Source organism: Petaurus breviceps, unplaced genomic scaffold (assembly GCF_028583685.1).
Source record: "Petaurus breviceps papuanus isolate PSGF00001 unplaced genomic scaffold, PetGlider_PUasm1.0 64, whole genome shotgun sequence".
Lineage (NCBI taxonomy): Eukaryota > Metazoa > Chordata > Mammalia > Diprotodontia > Petauridae > Petaurus > Petaurus breviceps.
Window position 1 is genome coordinate 2989555 of NW_027186428.1, and position 21530 is coordinate 3011084.

Consider the following 21530-nt stretch of genomic DNA (forward strand, 5'->3'; position numbering starts at 1 on the left):
CCTTACCCACTCTCTCTCCAAACCCATACCTATGAACCAGCTGAGGCTTTGATCTCAATCTTTGTGGACCCACAAGCCACTAACTTCTATGAACTTACTATATATGACAATTTATAAATTTTAAATCAAAGAATTTAAAACTAGATCATTAATAAACTTAAGCTATGTATTTTTTAAAAACTGAACGGCTTGCTGAGCTCAAGAAGAAAACCACGAATATAGTCATACACTTAGTTTTAGAATTAGAAAGACCATTAGACATTATGCAGTCCTGCCCCCTCTTCTGACAGAAGATTTAGAACTAGAAGGTAATTTGGAGACCTTTTGCTCGATCCTATCCATCCCCTCCTCTATTTTCTCTTAGCAGACTGTCCCTGGACTTTTTTCCTCTTTCTTCTTCTACCAAATGACTCTTAACCTAGTTTCTTCAAATATTCCCAAGCTTTCCCCATCCCACAAGTGTCTCAAACATAACATATCCAAAACAAAATGAATTCTCTTCCCCATCTGAACCTGTCCTTCCCCCAGAACATCCCTATTTCCAGTGAAGGCAGTGCTCATCCTCCCAATCAACCAGGTTCATAACCCTGAAGTTACCCTCTCCTTGTCCCTCATCCCCAATATCCAATCAGTTGCCAAGACTTGTCAGTTATGCCTCTACATCATCTCATGAGACATCCCCTTATTTCTATTCCCAGAGCCAACATCCTGGTAAAGACCTCCTGCCTGAACAGTGGAAAGTTTTCCTGCATCCATTCTCTTCCCCTTTTAAGACCATCCTCAGTCATCAATGTCACCTTATTGTAAAGGAGGCAGACAACTATCAGAAACAGATCAAACCATGTCACCACCTCCCATCCTCCCACATGCTCCTCAAAAACGTTGCATGGTTTCAATTACCTTTAGGACGAAATACCAACTTCTCAACTTGGCATCTAAGGCCCTCCACAATCTGGCTCAAATCTGCTTTTCCAGATTTCTTTCACATCACACCCTATGTTCCTGCCAAACTAGAACTCAACTTTCCATCTCCATGTTAACTGGCCCTGGCCATTCCCCATGGTTCAAATGTTTCTCCCTCGCAGAACACTCCTCGTCCAACACGGAAGGTGCCACCTCAGACACTTCTGATTCTCCTCCAGGTACTAATCATATTTACCTCTTCAGATCAATTCCTTCTTACTTATCTGTGCACACACTGAATCCTTCAGCAAAATGTAAGCTCCTTGGGGGCAGGTCTGTTTCCTTACTGTCTTAGTATTGCCAGCACCTGGCATAGGGCCATTATATGGACCAAACAATAGCCATTTCTTGAATGAAACTGAACCTCTTGGCTGACATGTGTCTCCACCAGACAGGATGTGCCTAGGAAGAGGAGGACGCTTCTCCCAGGGCCTTATAACATTACAGGCCGGGGCCCCGCTGAGCACAAGGTTCTACTGAAAAAGATCAGTGCAGGTCACTCACCGTGGTTGTCGTTGTCAAGGCAGCCGAAAGACCAACAGAGGGAGGGGCCGGTGGAGCAGGGGCCTCATCCTCCCTCGGAGAACTGGCCTCCACAGCGGGGCGTGGGGCCTGCTCACTGGCTGGGAACACAGCCACGTTGTTGTTGTTATCTTCCGCCGTCTCAGGGCCTTGGTTGGTAGTTTCAGTGCTAATCAGTTCCTCAGTTTCAGGGGATAGTAATTCATTATCGTTGGCATCTGATGATGGTGGAGGTTCTTCAGGAGGAAGAACTGTAGGCTGTGCAGGAACAGGTTCTTCTAGATTTCCATTTGTATTTGTATTCCCATTATCAACGTCTGCTAAAGTGCCTATGAAATCCTGTGAGTTGCTTGGTTGATAGAAAGGTGCACTTTCCATCCCACCAGCAAGGGTGTTAAAGCGCTGATACAGCAATTTCTGGATATTCGGTCCACTAGGACCTTCTGGCTCTGTGATGGAACTGCGTTTTTTTAAGGGTCTCGGGGCATTAGCCAGTTTCCTTCTCAAAGCTTCCAGATCTGCATCACTCTGGTATCGAAGAGGTGAGTGGACGATGGGGGTGAGTTTAGTGGGACTAAGGGGCCGAGGGATGTTTTCCACGTTACTGTTTTCACCAGGTGGTGGGATATTTTCTTGCTCCTGATCTTTTTCAGTAAGTTCAGAAGGAGTCTGTGGCTGCGATGTGTTTGAGGACAAAGGTCCATAAAGAAACGGCAATGGTGAAGGAGAAGTGGAGCCAGACGGCAAGACAGGCTTCCCATAAACTGAAAGAAACAAGAAGCAGGGTAAAGGACATTTCAAGTGACATTACTCCCACTGTGTGTGGAGTCACTAATGAAGAACAGAAGTGTTCACTTCTCGGGACTATAAGGCTGCACACAAGGTACTGTCAGGGCAAATTCCTCATTGGAAGTGCCCTACACCAATAAAATCACAGGTAAAGGTTAAAAAAAAAAAGTTTAAAGGGGCAGCTAGGTGGTACAGTGAATAGAGCACCGGCTCTGGAGTCAGGAGGACCCGAGTTCAAATCTGGCCTCGGACACAAGAACTATCGCATTACACAACAGATGTGTTTGTGGTAAGCTGAATGTAAATAAAATTCTATTTTAATATAAAGGGGATTCTATAAGGAAAAAAATAATAAACCTGTAATAGCTACTTCTGAAAATCCAACCCCGTGCCAGAATTCTTCCCTCCAAAAAAACCCACAAAAATCTGTGGACTCTATTCATCTGAGAACCAAGGGAAGAATCACCCTGTTGACATAGCTGGGTATGAAGATCTCAGTTGCCAATGGTATCCCTAGATTCCTGAGCTGGATGCTTCCAACCCCATCCCCCACCCGCCGACATGCCTAGAAACCTTATCTCCCCTCCCAACCAAAGTCATCTTAGACTATCTCGTCAGGTCCCACACTGGATCTGACATATCATGGGTTTCTCTGTTGTCAGGATGAGACCATGACGGAGACGCTGCCAATTTTTCTCCTGGATACCCTTAAAAAAAACTCATTTGTATCCCCTGAAGTACCTGAAATTCAATATATGGTTTTACATTAGGTAGATGAAGTAAAGTGAACCCAAACCAATACCTTCCTCACCTGCTGATCCAGGGAATGGCTCTTGTCTTAGCTGGGAGACTCCTTTTGCCTCCTCTCCTCCCATGTAGTGGTAGCAGCCCCTCCCACCCCAATAAAAAAGGGAAAAGAACTTTCTGTTCCTATACCCCCCGCTTGGGGTACTGATCCTAGCAGTCCCTGCCACTATATCAGTGAAACAGGAGAACATCTCAGCATTCAAGAGATGCAAAGGTGGGAGCTCCTTCTAAACATCACAACATTTTCATGGTAAAATAAAGGTTTTAAAAACTCCACTTGTCCAGGAGCTATGCTCTATGCACATCTGACTGACTTCAAGGAAGCTAGAATACAGACTAGAAGCTAGACAGATAATGAAGTAAATTTGTTCATTATCCATTTTCAAGACTTGCTTTATGTATACTTTCTCCCCTCTATCTACTGCACCCCACTCCATAGCCCACATCTGAATATTTAACCCTCAAATGACACATGAACAAAATATTAATATACTAATGTTTAGTATACAATTTTAAGCATGACTTTTTTTCTGCCACAAAAAAAATGATATGAATACAATCTACCTGCTTTAACGGACTTATTTAGAGTATTATACACAGCCTGCTGGTAATTCTTAGGAGGTGTAGCTTGCTGGAGATACATGGAATAAATGGAACTTGAGTTCACTGTCTGAGGTCCTTTTCTAGGAGACTGAGGCCTTGATCCTTTGTCAGCCAAGAATGGTCTAATAGCCACAGTTAATGGGAGATCAGGCCTGCCATCTCCAGATGGAAATAATGGAGGACCAGATGGCTGATATGTAGGACTTGGAGGCACAGAAATCCTCTGCTGAATCTGTTGTGAAGAACTAGGCTGGTGTATGTTGCTTGAAGAGGGTAGGGGAGCAGGTTTCTGCCGATTCGTTATGCCCATGCCAGATCTAGGGAGGCTGCCATCCTTTCTCCGTTCCAAAGAATTTGTGGAGCCTGGACCCAAAGGAACTGGGCTTGGATATGTTCCATAGTTCGGAGGCAATTGTTTACTTGTACCCGGAATGGAGGGTGGTGCTTTCCCAATATCAATGCCCTAAATTTAGATTTCAAAGAGAAAGGGAGAGGATGAAAAAGTGCCTGTTTAAAAATTAAGCATACTTCCATCTACCATGAGGGAAAGACCAAGAAAAGCAAGATTTTAAACAATACCAAATTAGTTTGTTACCCAGAAAAAATGTTAATAGTACACATATAAGGCAAAAAGAAAGGGGTTCTACTGTATAAACCTAATCTGTTGGTGAAAAGGGAAGAGACTGTATATAACTTTGTTTTGTTTTCACAATTCATTAACTGAAGCCATAAGATATCACTGATTATACTCTAACACACTGGCATTAATGACTTAATAAAAGGGAAAAGAAATGGTTCTTCTCAGGCTCAGTATGAAAAGCCTTATAAACAAGTCTCCGTAGTGCTGATTTTCTTTGCTTGACTGCAAAATTACAAAGCGAAACTCATTTGACAAACTGGCAATTTGATTTGGGTGACAAGTTTTTAAGGGTAGCCTATACTCCAAAACCAAAAGAGAAAAAGCTCAAAAGTGCCCTGTGAACAAGACCTTCCCCAACCATGGCACTGGAAGAGTTCACTTTGTTGTTTGTGATCCAAGGAGTTATGTAACATTAAAACCTAGCTTACGTAAAACATCACGTGCCAGTTAGCTTGTGACTAGCTGTGTGACCTGAGAGCTCAATGCTTCTGTTACTGAAGATTTCAGACCTCAGCAGGGCCCTCTGTCATCAATACAGTCCAGGCCCCTCATTGTCGAGATGAGGAGTGAAACTCCTGGAGAATAATGGAACTAACAAAGTTCAGAGGCAGTGACTGAGCCAGGGCCACACCTTCAACTCCTTGTTCCCAGGTCAAGGGCCCTTCTACTATACCGCACTGCCTCTTCATATAGAATGACTTATTTTAAGAATAATGAGTCCATTGGAGAAATCACCTGGCAGTAAAAACTACAGAATCAGTGATAAATTATGTCAATTATTCTTGTACAAAATAGTTTTAGGTACCATGAAAGAATATGAAAATAAACTACATTCTGACATATAGACAATTCCAGGGAAATACTTTCTTCTAAAGGAAAATAATCAGTTAAAACAAGTTACAAGAGGTTAGCTCAACACATAAAGATGAAAACCAGCATACCAGCTTTTCAGTGCCTGCTAAAGCTGACAAGGGGAGAGGCTGGCTTGATATTGTTACTTGCTTGAAAGCCCCATCCATACTTGATTCCTTCCATTCCACATTAGATGTTTGAATTGGTTTTACTGAAGTGCTGGAGTTTTGTTTTGATGCTGACCAGTTTCCATCATTAGCTTAAAAAAAAAATTTAAGATTAGCCATGATTATTCTTAACAAGGAAGTAATTCAATTAATTTAAAGTAATTATTTAATTCCAAAGAAGAAAAGAAGACACCATGCCAGGAATCCAAAGCAGTCATTGATCTCAATGTCTGATTTAGCAGAAAAAGGAAAACTGTTTCCCCATCAGGCATATCATGCTACTGATTATCTTAATTAAATATGTTGGAAAAATTGTGTTATATGAGCTAAAGTTTAAATGATCAAAAAAGTTAGATGGATAATATTACAAATTAACACTATGCCTAAATCATCTTTGAAATGTTAACAGATAAGTATAAGTGCAAAGTTACAATTGTTTTTTAGCATTGAAATTTTCAGGGAATCACTGAGAATGAGACCAAAAAAGTAGAGGCAGCTGCAAAGGGTCAATTCATTCAGAGGTGAAAGTGCTTTACAACTTGACTGAAAAATTCTCACTTACCTCAAGTGTCTTAAGAAATCCTTCACTTTCCCACCCCACACTCCAATCTCCCTTCCCCCACCAAAGTACAGGTAAAAACACATTAAAACTAATAACAATGATGAAGATCACCATTTGAGAAAAGCAGTTCCAAATTCCCAAATGGGATTTAAGTTGTTATGCTTAATCTGTTAAAAATATCAATACACTGAAGTAATTTCTAGTTGCCAAAAAAATCATAAAACACAGAAGATCAAGTCATATTAAAAGCAATCACTACTTAAAGAAAGCCATGTAGTAACTGTAGTAATTGGAGAGAATTCTCAAGTCAATAATTTTCAGGAAATTTACTGAAAATCACTATAGAAAAGATAGTATTTTCCAAACTATGATAAAAGTCAATATGACACTGTTATAAATTCTTAAATAGCCTTTGCAAGTTTGGGGGAGGTGTCACATTAAATATCTGATACATGTGCTTCTCTCTAACCAAGTCACATACTTAGCTGAAGCTCAGGTTAGGCATAAACCTTAAAATAAGAGGTAGTTGTAAATCATCACTTCCTGAGTATACAACATGTATGAAGCTAATGCTGTACAGAACTGAGGGATGACACTGGGCGGGGGGTTGTTTGTGTGTGTGTGTGTGTGTTTTAAACTGGTGGTTTTAAATTTATTGTAATTTCTTTGAGGTGGAGGCAGTGCAAGTTGTTAATGAGTAAAGTTTTGAAGTATAGGTGATTGTGGAGAAGGAGAGAGTCACTAAACATCTGTGAAATAAGAACTCTCATTCGACTTGCCTACTCTACAAAAGCTCTTAGAGAAACCATTTTGAAAGAAGATGGGAAAAAAAAGATGGAGAAAATAGTTGATAAAAGGAAGATATAAGAGCATTTCAGTAATATGGTGTTCTCCCTTGATACCCAAAAGGCCCTAGATATCATCCACATTAATGCTTCTTCCAACATTATAGACTGCCATCTATTCATGCCTTCTCATCCTGTGAAGCTGCTGTCCTTATCCTTCATGAATTCTTTTTTCATTTGAATTTCACATTCACATGAATTTCTAGCACCTACTCAATGAAAAGCAGGCTTTGCTCTAAGTCTTTTTGTTATGTCAGCATAACATCTGAGTTGTCCATCTGTTACAGTTCATTCTCACTACATGTCCAGCCCACGAGCTTTTCCAATCATACATTTTTCCTGCATGATACTTTTCAAAACAGTTTTTAAATGCAAGTCATTGCTGGTAACATGTGACCGACCTATTTATATCTATCATACAACTTTTCATTATTTTTTGGGTTACTCATAATGTGGACTTAAATCATTTAACACTATGATGTTTCATGATCACAGATACAGAATTTTGTATGTATATACATGTGCATATGTGTGGGCGTGTATGTATGTATGTATGTACTGGCTCTTAACATAACTTAGATACCAAATTCATATCTGAGAAATTTGGTACAAAGATTTTTTTCCCCATCTGACCAATTCCTTTCTTATCCTAGGTGTGTTTATCATGTGGTTCTCATCTTAGCTTTGTTTATGCAAAAGTTTCTCCATTTCATATTATCAGCTATCTGTTTTATCTTCTGTAAATGCCTCTGCACTTTGGTTAAATAAGAATGCACCTCCTAGCCATAGTTGTGACTTGCTTCTCTTCTAACTGTATAATGGCATGTCCTTCAACATTTAGGTCACACAGCCATTTAGAATGTATCACAGAACACGTTGTAAAAGTTTTAGTCAAAGCCTAATTTCTGCTTAGACCGCTTTATAGTATTCCTAGTAGAGCTTATCAGAGTTCACTCCTAACTAATTTTTATTTTCTGGTTTATCAAACACACTGTGTTACTGAGTTCCACTGTTTCTGATTCTCCCTTGGCTAAGGTTCCATTAAATCTACTTCTCTGTTTTAACCAATACTGAGTAGTTTTTATGACTGCTGCTTTATATAATAGCTTGAGATTTGAGAGAGCTATTCTCTGTTCATTCCTTTTCTCCCCACTTGATAATATAGTTCTTTTTTTCTCCCAAATAAATTTTGTTTTATCAAGCTCAATAAAGTATTATCCCCTTGGTAGTTTGGCACAGTATTAAAACTGTAAATTAACTTAGATAATGTTGTCATGCCCTAACCATGCCAATATAATAATGAAGATTCCTCAAGCTATTTAAGTTGTTCTTAATTTTTTTTTTTTTTGCTTTTTGGAGGGCAATTGGGGTTAAGTGACTTGCCCAAGGTCACATAGCTATTTTTTATATTAAGTGTCTGAGGCCGGATCCGAACCCAGGTCCTCCTGACTCCAGAGCCAGTGCTCTATTCATTGCGTCACCTAGCCACCCCTCTTCATTTCTTTAAGGAGCACTTTGCAATGGATCCTATCAAAGTATTTTGTGGTAGAGATTGATCTACAAATATTTTAAACATTCTGTAGTTATTTTGAATAGGTCTTTCTTTGAATTATGTATAGCCTCTTGGATTTTGTTATTATTAGATAGAAATGCTGTTTATTTCTGAGTTTATTTTACAGCCTGTAATTTAGCTGAAGCTACTAATTCTGTCCATTAGTATCTTTGTTGATTCACCAGGATTTTCCAAATAAGCCACCATGTCACCAGCCAATATGGGTGGTTTTATCTACACCTTTAATTCCTTAATTATGTCACTGCTCTTCTTAGCATTTCTAGAACTGTATCAAGTAACAGCAAAGAGCAGAACCCTTGCTTTACTCCCGTATTCAATGTAAAAGCTTCTATTATATACTGGCTTTTTTTGTTGTTTTCAACAGATACTTTGTGATACTTTTTCAAAGTCTCTATACCTTAATGTCATAAAGTTTTTAATATAAATAAGTTTTATCCATTGTCAAAGACCTTTTTTTGTATCTATCAAAATAATCATGTGGTTTTGGATTTTTTAAAATAAATAATGTTGTTTTCCTCATGTTGCATCTCTGGTATAAATTCAGCTTGGTCACAATGAATTATTTTTTGAAGGAGTTACTGCAATGTTTGACAAGATTATATTTAAAAGTTTTTAACTGATCATTAACAATACCAGTACATAGTTTTCCTTTACTTTAACCTTGCCTGGCTTTGGTATTAGAACTACATTTATAAAAGAAAAAAATATTTTTAAAAAAAGAACTACATTTATCTTATAAAAAAACAAGTCTAGTAGAGTACTTTCTTTTGCAGTTTTTAAGAATAATCTGTTTAGCACTGGTATTAATGGATAAGAATTTTCTTGCGAATCCATTAGAACCAGAAGTTTTTGTTAGTTTTTTTTTAATCTGATAGTTCCTTTACAACTAGCTCTACCATATTTCACAGCATAATCATGGCATCCTGCTTTTTCAGTCCAAAAAATTAGTTTATACATTTTCATTGCTTAATCATCACATGGAATAATCCTGTTCATCACCCCACTTAAAAGGTAAACAGAGTAGCAATGTATTCACCAGTGGTATATTTATATTTATCTCTCATTTATTCATCTTGCATTCATCTCTCACTCATTGTGAGCCGCAAACTTAGAATTCTCGGTGCACCCCCATTATCAGTATATTTCCAAAAGCTGACTTGCGTGGTTTGTTTAGAGTGCAGCAGTACTAATGGTACTGTCACTCAACCCAATAAAGCACTGTTGGGACAAGGGGCACAGGCAGGCAGGTGAAGCTGGCATGAGTAAGTCATGTGATATGGTAAGATTTGCATCTTCCAGTACTAGCTAAACTATACAGTTCATCTGCCAGCCATACATTAACATGTGAAGCTTTTCTTTCAGATTATAGGTAAATGTAAAAACTATTCTGCCAGTATCAAGCTGAAAGTGACTGTGTTGAACAGCATGAAAAGAGAGCTGCAGAAAGACAGTGAGTAAAAATTTGGTGGGAGACTGGAGGAAACTAAAAGACAAGTAAAAACGGCACAATTTAAAAAAAAATTTCACATAGTAATCGCACCCTACGTTTTTCCCTCCCAAAAAAGAATTTTGGCATAAAATCTGCAGTGATTATGGTGAAATACAGCTTTTCTGAGATCGAAATATTTAAGATCTGTATTTAGACTTCTGTTAGCATGAGTATTTTACCATTTTACCATTATATAAATGCATAGTAGGCTCTGATAATTCTTTTTTTCCTTCTGTTTTGTGATTTCACCTTCCTCATTCTTTTGGTGATCCAATTTTCTAACTTTTCTTTTTAATCAGGTTGACTAAAAGTTTATCCAATTTTCTGCTTTGTTTGTTTTTTTTTTTTTTTTGCTTTGGGAGGGGGGAAGACAGGGCAATTGGGGTTAAGTGACTTGCCCAAGGTCACATAGCTAGTAAGTGTTAAAGTGTCTGAGGCTGGATTTGAACTCAGGTCCTTCTGACTCCAGGGCCAGTGTTCTATTCACTGTACCAACCAGTCACCAAGTTTATCCAATTTTCAAAGAACAAACAGTTGTATTTTTATAATTTCAATAGTTTTTTTATTTCTAATTTATTTCTCCTCTATTTTTAATATCTACCCTTGTGCTTATTGAGTTTTGCTGGCTAAATTTTAAATTAATCATTAATCCTCTTCATTTCTATTTTGATAATATATATTTTTAGGGATATAATTTTTATACTACAGCTTTGACTGTATTTCAGAAATTGTCATTATCTTTCATATAAGTATCAGTTGTTTCTATGGTTTGTTTTGTGATCCACTCATTATTTAGGATTTAATTATTAAGTCCTCATTTGGATCTGTCTTTTTTTTTTACCCTGAATCAAATGCTGTTTTTATTGCACTGTGATCTGTAAAGAAGGTATTTACAGTTTCTGCCTTTTTATATTTATTTGCAATATTTTGGTACCTTATTAAATACATGCTCAATTTTTGTAAAAATTCCATGAGGTACTAAGAGAAAGGTATATTCTTTAATGGTCTTATTTACAAGAAGGCTTTTAGCTCCAGTTTCTCCAGCAATTTGTTCAATTCTATATTTTCTCTTCTGTTTTATCTTTCAGTTAGATTTATCCAAATTTGAGAAAGGACATTAAAATCTACTATCGTGTTATTTTCTATATCTTCATATAATTCAGTTAATTTTTCTTTTGTAAACTGAATTGTTATGGCATTTGCAGCATATAAATTTAATATTCATATCAGTTTGTTGTCTATAGTTCTTTTCAGCATAATGTTCATGGTTGGTAAAAAAAAAAAAAAGCACCTGATTTAGAATTCATAACTGAAATGTTATATATTCGTACGTTAGGTGAGCTCCATAAATTCAGGGGCAGTCTTACCTTCCTATCTCTTAACAGACTTAGTATAGTGCTCTACACATGATAGAATCTTAATATTTGCTAAATAAATCAATGACACAAATCCAGGGTTTAATTACACATACTGTTCCCTGCTATATGCCAAAAGTTCAGAAATGTCTTTGCAGTACCTATAATGCAGAAGACATATCATACATGTTTGCTTTTATTGCAGTAGAACTGTAATTATTCAAATTCTGAAGTGACCAAATTAAAACAGTTCCAACTAACACGTAGAAAGTATGCAGAGCACAATGAAAAGAATTACATGATGGCAGGATATTAACATCTGGCCATTCTTTTAAGGGTTTCTCCCTCAAAGGAAATCATGATTCAATTACTTATGATAGTTTATTGTACCTGGATAGTTTCATGAAAGCTTGAAATAATGTTAAGTATTAAACAATAATTATATTTCATACTTTGTAGTATAAACTGAAGAGGTAAAGTGATCATGAACAATAATTTGCAATTTATATGTATGAGCCTAATAGAAGATTTTATCAGTTACCAATTACACCCAAGGTTATATAAAAAAACCCAATTTCAAGTTTAGTAAATCCTATTTTCTAACCAAGTCTCTGTCCTATATCAATATCCATATTCACTTAGCTAAATCATATTTGTTTCTCACAATTTGTTTTTATTCTAAGATATCTGTATGGTGATTCAGTTTCACTAGATTTAATTTATATATTTGCTCTTACTTTTTTTCTAAAAAGAATTTGTCACGGTTCAGTGAGCATTAGACTTTTATCAGTTTAGAAAAAAAAAGATTGTTAATTTAGCATAAATTAAAGATGATCATAAGCCTCTCCCAAGATTCTCTGGTTGACATACAGTTTACAAACTGCACTGCAGAGTTTGTAGAGTGATGCGAAGAGCTGTAGTCAGGTCCAACATCAAGATCTGACACTGTCCATGAACTAGGCCCCTGGTGTTTACTATGACCATCTGTGTAACACAAGAGTTAAAAAAGCAGGAATCAGAAACTAGTGCCCCTAGTTACCAATATTTCTTATCATGATCCACATAATTAATCAAAGAACTTATCTAAGACTTTCCAGACTCCTACTACTCCAAATCATCTTTTTAAATATATCACCTATAGCTACCTCACATTAACCACAACAGAAAGGTTAAGTCTTGTGATTAACTTCTAAAGCAGAAATTTAAAATAAGATGTGTTATGGCTAAGTGCGTTTTTGTGTATTTTTTTTTCCTCCTTAGAGGGAATATTATAGGACATGAAAAAGAAACGAAAAAGTGTCCACCAATATCATCCTTAGAAGTGCTTATTACTTTAAGACAAGAAAGACATTGATAAATATGGAGTCAGGAAGACAGACACAAATAAGTGATTAGTTGCTACCACATAAAAAACACTCACCTTCCCTTACCAAACATACACTCCAGTAAAATATTTTCTTTGAAGGCAAAAACTGTCAGTTTTTATCTTTGTCCATGCAGTGGCTTACACAGAGTAGGCACCTGATAAATATTTTCTTAACTGGATATTGCCAACGGAAGTACACAAAATAAATACAATTTTTATATCCTATTAAAGGAAAAGAGCTCTTCAAAATACAAAATGGCATACCCAGAGAAACTGCATGTAAAAGCTGATATTAACAGGACTTTGTGTGGCTAATTAGGGCACAGAACAAGACAGACCAATGTCCCAGGGATGTTATATCCCCAGGTAGGAGAATTTGGCTTTATTCTGTTCTAGTCATGTGATCAGACTTCTTACTCTTGCCAATTATTTCAAAAAGTAGGACACAAGTCAGAAGGTAGACTAAGGAAGAAAATGGAAACAAATCAACATAAATCTACCAATTTCACTAGGGAAAAGAACCCTATATATATAATTTAATTATGATAAATCTGTACCATCATCAATGTATATGGAAATAATTTTATAACACATACTTATTAAAAGAAAAAGTAAGTTCATAGTATTTGGAGGACACTAGTGACCAGGAGGAGCTGATTTAGAAAGTAGCACTTGAGCCAAGCTTGCCAAAGAGAATGTGTGAGGAGGGAGTATCTTCCAGGTATAGGGCAAATTGTAACAGCATCACTAGATTAGGTGGTATGTCATTTGTAAGAAGCAGCAGGCCAGTTTGGCTGAACTACAGTGTGCATGAAGATAAATAATGTGTAATAAATATGTAAAGACAGGCTTAAGTCATATTGTGATAGGCAACAAAGGTTAACCAGAGGCATTTATGTTTTTACCTTGGCAGTAACAAGAAGCCACAGGAATTTTTTAAGCACGTGAAGGACATAGTCAATCTGTGCTTTTAAAAAGTAATATCACTTTAGCAGCTGACAGGAGGATGGACTGGAGGAGTGTGAAACATGAGGCAAGGAGATCAAACAGGAGTCTACTCCAATATGATGAAGCCTGAATTAGAGTGATACTTGTGTAGGGGAGAGAAGGGGATGCATGCAACAGATACTCTTGGTGAGCCATGGCAACTAACTGGATATATGGGGGGTGAAGGAAGAGTAAGGAATGATTCTAAGGTTTTGAACATAGATGCCTAGAAAAACAATTGTGCCCTTGACATAAATAGGGAAGGTCAAAAGGACAGATTTTTGAGGGTAAAGAAAATGAGTTCTCTTTTGCACAGGTATTTTGAAATCAAGTTGGAAATGTCCACTAGGAAGCTGGTGAATTATCTCTTGAAGTTCAGGAGATTATTCATTGCTAGATATAGGAGGTCTGCAATTCATCTGTCTGAAATAATAAGAACTAATGAAATCACAGATGAGGGCCCAGGATAAGGCTTTGGGGGGTAGCCATCCATAGCCATAAAGTGGGAAATGGATGATCATCCAGCAAAGTAGACTTAGAGGGTGTAGCCAGAAAGGTAGAAGAGTAAAAAAGGGGAGTCTCATAAAAGCCCAGGGAGAAAAAAATACCCCAAAGGAAAAGGTGGCTGATACTGTTAAATGCTAAAGAGGTTTTAGAATGTTGCCACAGGTACAACAGGACCATAAAACTGATTCTGTCGCTCTCTGCTCACAGTAAGTCATTCAGGTAATGTGTGTAGGGATCGCATAGGCCAGCCTTACAACGCATCAGGAGCAAGAAGAGGAATTGCTCCACACCATACTTAGGTATCAGCCAAACTCCATAAAAATAAATGTGCTATACCCTAAAAGCAGTGAACCGCTAGGATACCATTAATGTAGTTCCTGATATCATATCAGAAGCCATATTCTAGTTACTTTTTAAAAAAGGCCTTTTTCCAGAGTCACAGGGGAAATGGACCCACTTTTGTGTATTTTTAGTATGCCTTAAAAATAGGTCTATTTCTAATCACAGAGCAAAAATGTACAAATGAGATTTTTGTTACTCAGTTTATCAAATGAATGAATGAATGCAGTAGCCACATACAGTCAATCACTGACATTCATTAAATGTCTTCTGTGTGCCAAACGACGTACAATATATGTGCTGGGGATACAAAAAGGGCCAAAAGACAGTCAGTCTTTGCCTTCAAGCCTTTCACAATCTAATGGGGGAAGTAAATAAGCATGTACAAACTAGGCACCTACAGTATGAACCAGTTATAATTAAGAAAGAAAAAACACCAAAATTAAGAAGGGATGGGAAAGGCTTCCTGTATAAGGTAGGGTTTTAGCTGCAACCTGAAGCAAGCTAGAAAAGGCAGTAGGTAGAAAGGAGGAGGGAGAGCATTCCATGCATGGGGGACAGCCAGAGAAAAGAGAGGGAGCATCCTGTCTGTGGAATAGCCAGGAGGCCAGAGTCAGTGTCACTAAATCAAAGAGTATGTGGTGGGGATTATGGTCTAAGAAGATTGAAAAGGTAAAAGAGAACAAGGTTATGTCATACAGACTATTTTGTTTTGTATTTTCTCCTGAAGATGACAGGAAACCAATGGAATCTACTGACTAGGTCAGGTAACACTGTCTGATTGATGCTTTAAGAAAATCTATTTTGGCAGCAGAATAGAGGATGGGTTGGAATGAGGAGAGACTTGATGGAGGCAAACATACCATCAGGCTATTGCAATAATCCAGGTGTGAGGTGATGAGGGCCTATACTAGACTGGTGGCAGTGTCAGAAGAGAGAAGGGGGCATATCTGAGAGATGCTGCAAAGATGAAATCACAGCAGGCTTTGGCAAGAACTTGGATTGTGGGAGGTGGGGATAGTGAAGAATCCAGGATGAGTCCCAGGCTGTGAGTCTAAAGCTCTGGGAGGATGGTGTTTCCCTTTATAATAAAAGTGAAGGGGGGGGGGGGCTGGAGGGGGGAAGAGGCCAGTTTAGGAAGAAAGATAATTGGTTTGGTTTTAGACATGTTTAGTTTAAGATGTCTACTGGTCATCTAGTTCACGATGTCAGACAATTCTATATACATAATACTCTAGAAGTATAATTAGCCATAGAGAAAAATAAGGAAAAGAAGAAGAATAGGATCAAAGTTTAGAGTGGGAAGGGACTTTAGAAGCCATCGAACCCAACTTCCTTTTACAAATGAGGAAATTAAGCCACAAAGAGGTTAAGTGATTCGCCCAGTACCACACAACTAGTAAGCATCTAAGACAGGATTTGAACCCAAGTCCTCCTGAAGTCCCAAAACTCCTATTCCATACTCCACAACTAACAGGTAACAAAGAACAAGAAATCCACACCTCAGCATCCGAAATACTGAAAATGCCATTCAAACCCTTAAAAGTTTCAGGGTTTCTCTCAATAACAAGAGGGTCAATTCTACTTACCAGACTTAGATCTTCCATGACCTGCATTTGAAGCAATAGTGAGAGACTGTGGCTTTACCGGATCACCTGGTACGGAATAGTTCCCAGCACTAGGAACTTGTATATAAGGCCCCACTGCTGCTATTCTGCCAGATGCACTCAAAGATGATTGTGGTGATGATGTTCCATTAACCCGATTTAACTATTTAACAAAAAGGAAAGAGGAGGACTGATTAGTGTGAACTTGGAGCTAAGAGAAATCAAGATACTAGGCTAATATGAGACTATTATTCTACTGCTGAACTAACAATGGCCATTTCATATTTAGGAATTCATGTATATACTAATCATTAGAAAACATCAGGGTTTGCATGGGAATAATATCTGATAATACAAGATAAAATTCCTCCTTTCTGTAATTACACCTGGAAAAAGCGCTTTAAAAACAGAAGTCTCCTCTTTAAATCAGTAACAGAAGTGTACACTTACAAGTACGATAATTTAGAAGTTGTTTGTCTTGGTACTCTTTGTTACTCTATATTTGAATTCTTAAGATAATGATCAGGAAAAAAAAAACCTTTGAAAATGAACTTAAAAAATAAGATGAGTTTTAAAGAAAAAATTCCCCAATGACCCAATATTGGTCACTGGTCATAATAACGAAACTCTCATTTCTTTACAATAGAACTAAACAACTGTATTCCATCACAAATCTATAATTCTCTCCTGAGATCCAATATACTGCAAAATACTCCACATTTATAAGCAACAACATGAGATACAATAATATCTTATTTGAGTCATATAACTACTTTGGAACAGAAAGGTCTATAAGAATCAAAACTCTATGTTATATATGGTATACTGTCCATGGTGACAGGCTAATTCTTCATAGTAACAGTTATTAATTTTAACCACAAGAAAAATAAAAAGGCAATCATCATTAAATAATAAAATTCCTGAAAATTAAGCAATGATGTTGAAGCTGTTTCCTAAATTTTTTTTAAATAATGGATCTAGACTCCAGAGAACATTTTGAAAATATCTCAAATCATAAAGCAAATCATTAAGTTTGGGCAAGTGTCAACTGGCAATAATACACGGAAAAGAACTAACTACCTTGCTTATCCTGCAGCTACATAGTCCATTTCAACTTTTCTAGTCTTTAGGACTAATTCACCCAATCCACCTAATTTTTCTTCCTTTTTTCCCTTCTCTATTACCTACAAACCATTGCTTCTTTTCTTTTTTCCTAAATCTGTTGTTGGGACTTTCTGAGTTGACACTACTGACAAACATTTCACATACCTGGTTCAGTCTACATTTGTAACTTGTTTCAGTAGTAAATTGAGGGGCAGGGAGAGAAACTAGTAACTGTGGGTGGGGGATGAGAGAGAGATAGATGGAGATCTAAGCAGGCAACTTCCTAAGTCACCAGGCCCCTTTTTACTTTGACATAAATTATCTTGTTAGCTAAGCAAAGATGTCACATTACCTCAAAGTTAAATATGCAAGGACATCAAACATTCATCAGGTAACAGTAGACTTAGATCATCATTCTGATTTATAGGCACAATAAACACATTTTTAGTAGTGTGTTTGAGAAGTGAATAAAAGTTTATCTGGCACCAGAAAATAAACGAAGCTGTAGCATATCAAATGATAATGATAAATTGATCATTTGGTTTCTTAAATCCTCCTCCTCATCAGAATCTATCTCTTTAATGCAATTTCTTGGGCATTAATGTCAGCTTCAAACACAAAAGATGATGCAACACTGTGTCTGCCTGGCTCAGCTATAATTCTCATTCCAGCATCAAAAGTAAACTATTTTTCCAACACTAATCTTTTCAAATTTAAGCTTAACATCTTCAGAACCAAGAAAGCCACTGCAAATAGCAGGTTAAAATCGCCCTTCTCCTCCCTCCCTCACACCCCGTACCCATGTGAAGGACACGTCAAGCAGGAGAAACCACTTGGACAAAGTGCTGGAATCAGTATAATCACTTTTCACATGGAAGTCCTATTTCACATCAGTGTCCAGTTCTTTTGCCTGTTCAAGGAACAGCCAACTAGTTTTGAGACTTTAACAAATTTAACACTTAAGACAACAGAGAGCTCTGGAGATATCAGTGGTGATTCACAAAATCAAGTTTGCCTATCCTGCCATAAAAAGTCATCCTCTATATACTCTGTTGTTGGCAGCACACCTAAACTGTGAAACTTGTTTGCATGGATTTGCATAGATTATGGCCTCTCTGGAGGCATTCCAAGACTTAGCATCAATTGTATTTCAATCTTAATACAAACATATACTCTTCCTAGAGCAGCAAGTGTCGTCATTATAGTGAAATGTCGCTATATCTGACAGCATACAGAGGAGTTATGAAGCTTTGTACATCTCAGATAATCCTTTAGAATTTCCCCAAGGTTTATGACACAGAAGACATCTTTATTATCAGAGGAAAAATCCTCTGTAACTTTTTTTAAGTCTAAAATACCCTTCATCAAGGAAATCAAAATCAAATGTGTCATTGCCAAAGGTGTTTATGGTTTCTTGGTATCCCTCAATAGCAAAGTCAATTTAATGGCCATGGATTAAGTGATGGGCTTCATGAAAATGCCAACAACAAAGAGAATCTGAAAGCAATGACTTCTTCCTGGAGACTCCACTCTCATTCTCTACTTCCTGCCCATCCAGAGAAACAGTGCCAAACCACCAATCTGGTGGCGGAAGCTGAAGGGCTTTGGCCCCATTGGTATTTTTCCTAGGAGAACGGGCATTGTTGACCTGGGGGCCACTAATTCTCTGCTATGTGCAATTTTTTCCACTTACTCCACACAAGAGGAACTGAAAATAAAAGAATTGGTACTCAGTCCCATACAGTGTCTATGAGAGTACTTCCAGGCACTGTTTTCTGGCAGAGAAGGAAGACAACAGTGGGAGAAAAAAATAACAGTAGATAAGTGAAGAGAGGGACAGAATACTAAGACAGAGAAGGGTCAGAGTACGTCCAAGTCAGAGGAGAGGAGAAACACAGGATGCTTTATTTAGCCAGTGGTCTCAGATGCTACACTGTCATCAGTAACCTTTCCTGTCAGACTCTGCTACTGAACTCTCATGGCTTTAAGGTTCCCTAAGCCATCAATAACAGGCAAATGAGTATTTTTGTTTTTAATGAATTTCACTGACTGGGGGGTAGAGCTAGGAGGGAATTTAATTCAGAAAAACAATATACAATTTAGAGATGGGCCTTTTGTAAAAGTTTATCTTACAGGAATGTTTTCTTTTTGACGTGCCTGAATTTTTTTCCCATAAAGACGCTCACGCAGTTCATTGATTCGTTTGTCCATCATAGCAACCTCCATATTACGTTTATTTAAAAGTTCCTTTTGTTGCTGGAGTTTGGAATTCTGTTCCTGATTAAGCTGATTCCGAATCTTAAAAAAAAAAAAGACAATTTTTGTAATTTTAATTACCTAAAAAGGTTATTAAATCTTCATTTCCATGAGAAGTAAAAAAACAAGAAAAACTAAAGATGATATTAACTTCTGGTATGTACTATGCCTAGAATAGGTCCAGGTATATACTTGTGTAGATGTAACAGACATGCTACCTGCTTTAAACAGAAATGAAAACCAACAAGGATTCCTTAGGAGGCTATCTCTAAGTATTCACACAGCTCACAAAACACTGAAAATATACGCCAGGTGAAAAATGATCTACATATTTTTGGTAATTTTCATACACTGAGTTGTCCACTGGGTCTGAACTATGTGAAGCAACTATATCAGAATTCCTTTTGCCAGTCAATCAACTTGTTTATTATACAAAGTTGAATTACCTCATAGTGACTCTTACTCTCTATGAAGAAGACATAATACTATATAAATTCCAGTTTATTTAGAAAAGTCTATCTAAATGTCACTCATTTTCCACAATAATCACACACTTCACTTTAAATAGTTTAACCCTAGCCTCGCCTAAGAAGCAAAAGATATCATGAATTCTTGCTATTTCCTTTTGCTTATTATTTTAATTGATTTCAATAAATACTTAATACCTACTATGTTCAAGGCACTGGAAATGCAAAGATGAAAAATAACACAATTGTCTGCTAAATATAACTCGATTTGCAAAAACTATGATAAAGATACACATTTTATGGAAAAAAGTAAAGCAATTAATTTAAAATAATTTTTAACAATTATTTTTCCAAAAAATTCCTCATGATTTTCAATTATTCAAATTTAGTAACTGATTTCTAAGAGTCACATTAAATTTAGTTTACAAGGAGACTTTGGCACCATATGATTTTATATTTTTACATAGTTAAACAGTAAATCAGAGAGTCAGCCTGGGAATCTGGAAGAGCTGGCTTCAACTGCTCCCTCTGATACACAGCATCCAGGTGACCATGGGCCAATCACTTGGTCTATCAGTGCCTCAGGCCAATCTCTCTACAACTCTGAGCTTCAGACAAAGGGAATTTCTACCTCGAGAATTCCCTATATTAGTGAAATCATGGATCTGGCCCAAACAAACTCAAGAAAATCCATCAAATTCCATTATTCCACAACAAACAGCATGAGAGAATTTGCTTCTGAGTGAGTGCAGGGCCCTGGCTTTGCTCCAGTGTGCTCACCTACTTCAGCATCACTCGCAGCACAGACAAAAAAACTCCAACAAGTTACCTGAAGCTCCTGGTATAATCTTTTCAGCTCCACTGCAGCAGGCCCACTCAACCTGCCATTATACGACTGGAATCCATTCAGTTTCCCTTTCTTTAAGTCCTCCAGCTGTTGACTGAGCTGATCCACTCTTAGAATTGCAGTCTGTACCTCCTGTTTCTTTTCCTGGAACATGGCACTGAACCTTTCGATTTCAGCCGCTGTAATCCCCCCACCCCCAAGAAAAAAATAATTCCATTAAAATAATGTAATAAAAAAAGAATCAACACAAGCTTTGAAAGCAATTTTATGCCAACAAAGCTGATTTAAATTACATCACTCAGGAAATTACACTATCACTGACAATTCAACATCCTAATTTCTATGTATATGGTACAACTTTATGCACCTACTTGATCTTGATACTGGATTATCTCCACTGTACTAAAGGCATGAAATAGATGATTAAAAAAATCTTTTCTATCTAATTTAAAAATATGATCTACTTCTGAAACTGATTTAATTACCCTTTCTTTAAGGATATGACCATTAGTGGCAGAAGGGGTCAATACTGAGTCACACCATGAAAAAATTAGGGAAAATGCAAAATTACAGTTTTCACAATAATAGATATCAAAGAATTAATAACTGGGCACAGGGAAGAATAAATAATAGGAGGCAAAATATTAATTATAAAAAATTTTAAATAGTTCTGCACAAAATGCAGTTGGACTAAAAAGATAAGGTATATGGGGAGATGGGAGAGATTTAGAGAGAACTTTGCACTGAATATGCCTGATTAGAATCTAATATTCAAAATCTATAAGGAATTGACACATAAGACCGAACCATTTTGCCCAATACTGATGTGGGGTCACAAGATACAAACTATTTTCAAAAGAATACAACTATTAATTACCATTCT

The 21530-nt window shown here is 37.1% G+C and overlaps 1 protein-coding gene and 1 long non-coding RNA gene across 7 annotated transcripts in view; one reads left to right on the forward strand and one right to left on the reverse strand.

The window, feature by feature from the left end:
- The window catches only part of PPP1R13B (protein phosphatase 1 regulatory subunit 13B), a 133738-nt gene that overhangs the window by 8582 nt on the left and 103626 nt on the right, over positions 1-21530 (reverse strand). For 2 of the 6 annotated variants that reach the window (XM_069103780.1, XM_069103779.1), the window contains exons 7-13: positions 20630-20826; positions 19211-19375; positions 15956-16136; positions 12038-12151; positions 5266-5435; positions 3646-4147; positions 1468-2249 (exon numbers count right to left, since the gene is read on the reverse strand). In XM_069103780.1, coding sequence (XP_068959881.1) covers positions 1468-2249; positions 3646-4147; positions 5266-5435; positions 12038-12151; positions 15956-16136; positions 19211-19375; positions 20630-20826 — 2111 coding nt within the window. The remainder of the gene's footprint in view (positions 1-1467; positions 2250-3645; positions 4148-5265; positions 5436-12037; positions 12152-15955; positions 16137-19210; positions 19376-20629; positions 20827-21530) is intronic. The other 4 variants (XM_069103783.1, XM_069103782.1, XM_069103781.1 and 1 more) reach the window with 3 other exon arrangements.
- On the forward strand, positions 1914-2653 carry LOC138173742 (uncharacterized). The gene is made up of 2 exons (XR_011171503.1): positions 1914-2027; positions 2139-2653. It is a non-coding gene; the product is annotated as an uncharacterized lncRNA (long non-coding RNA).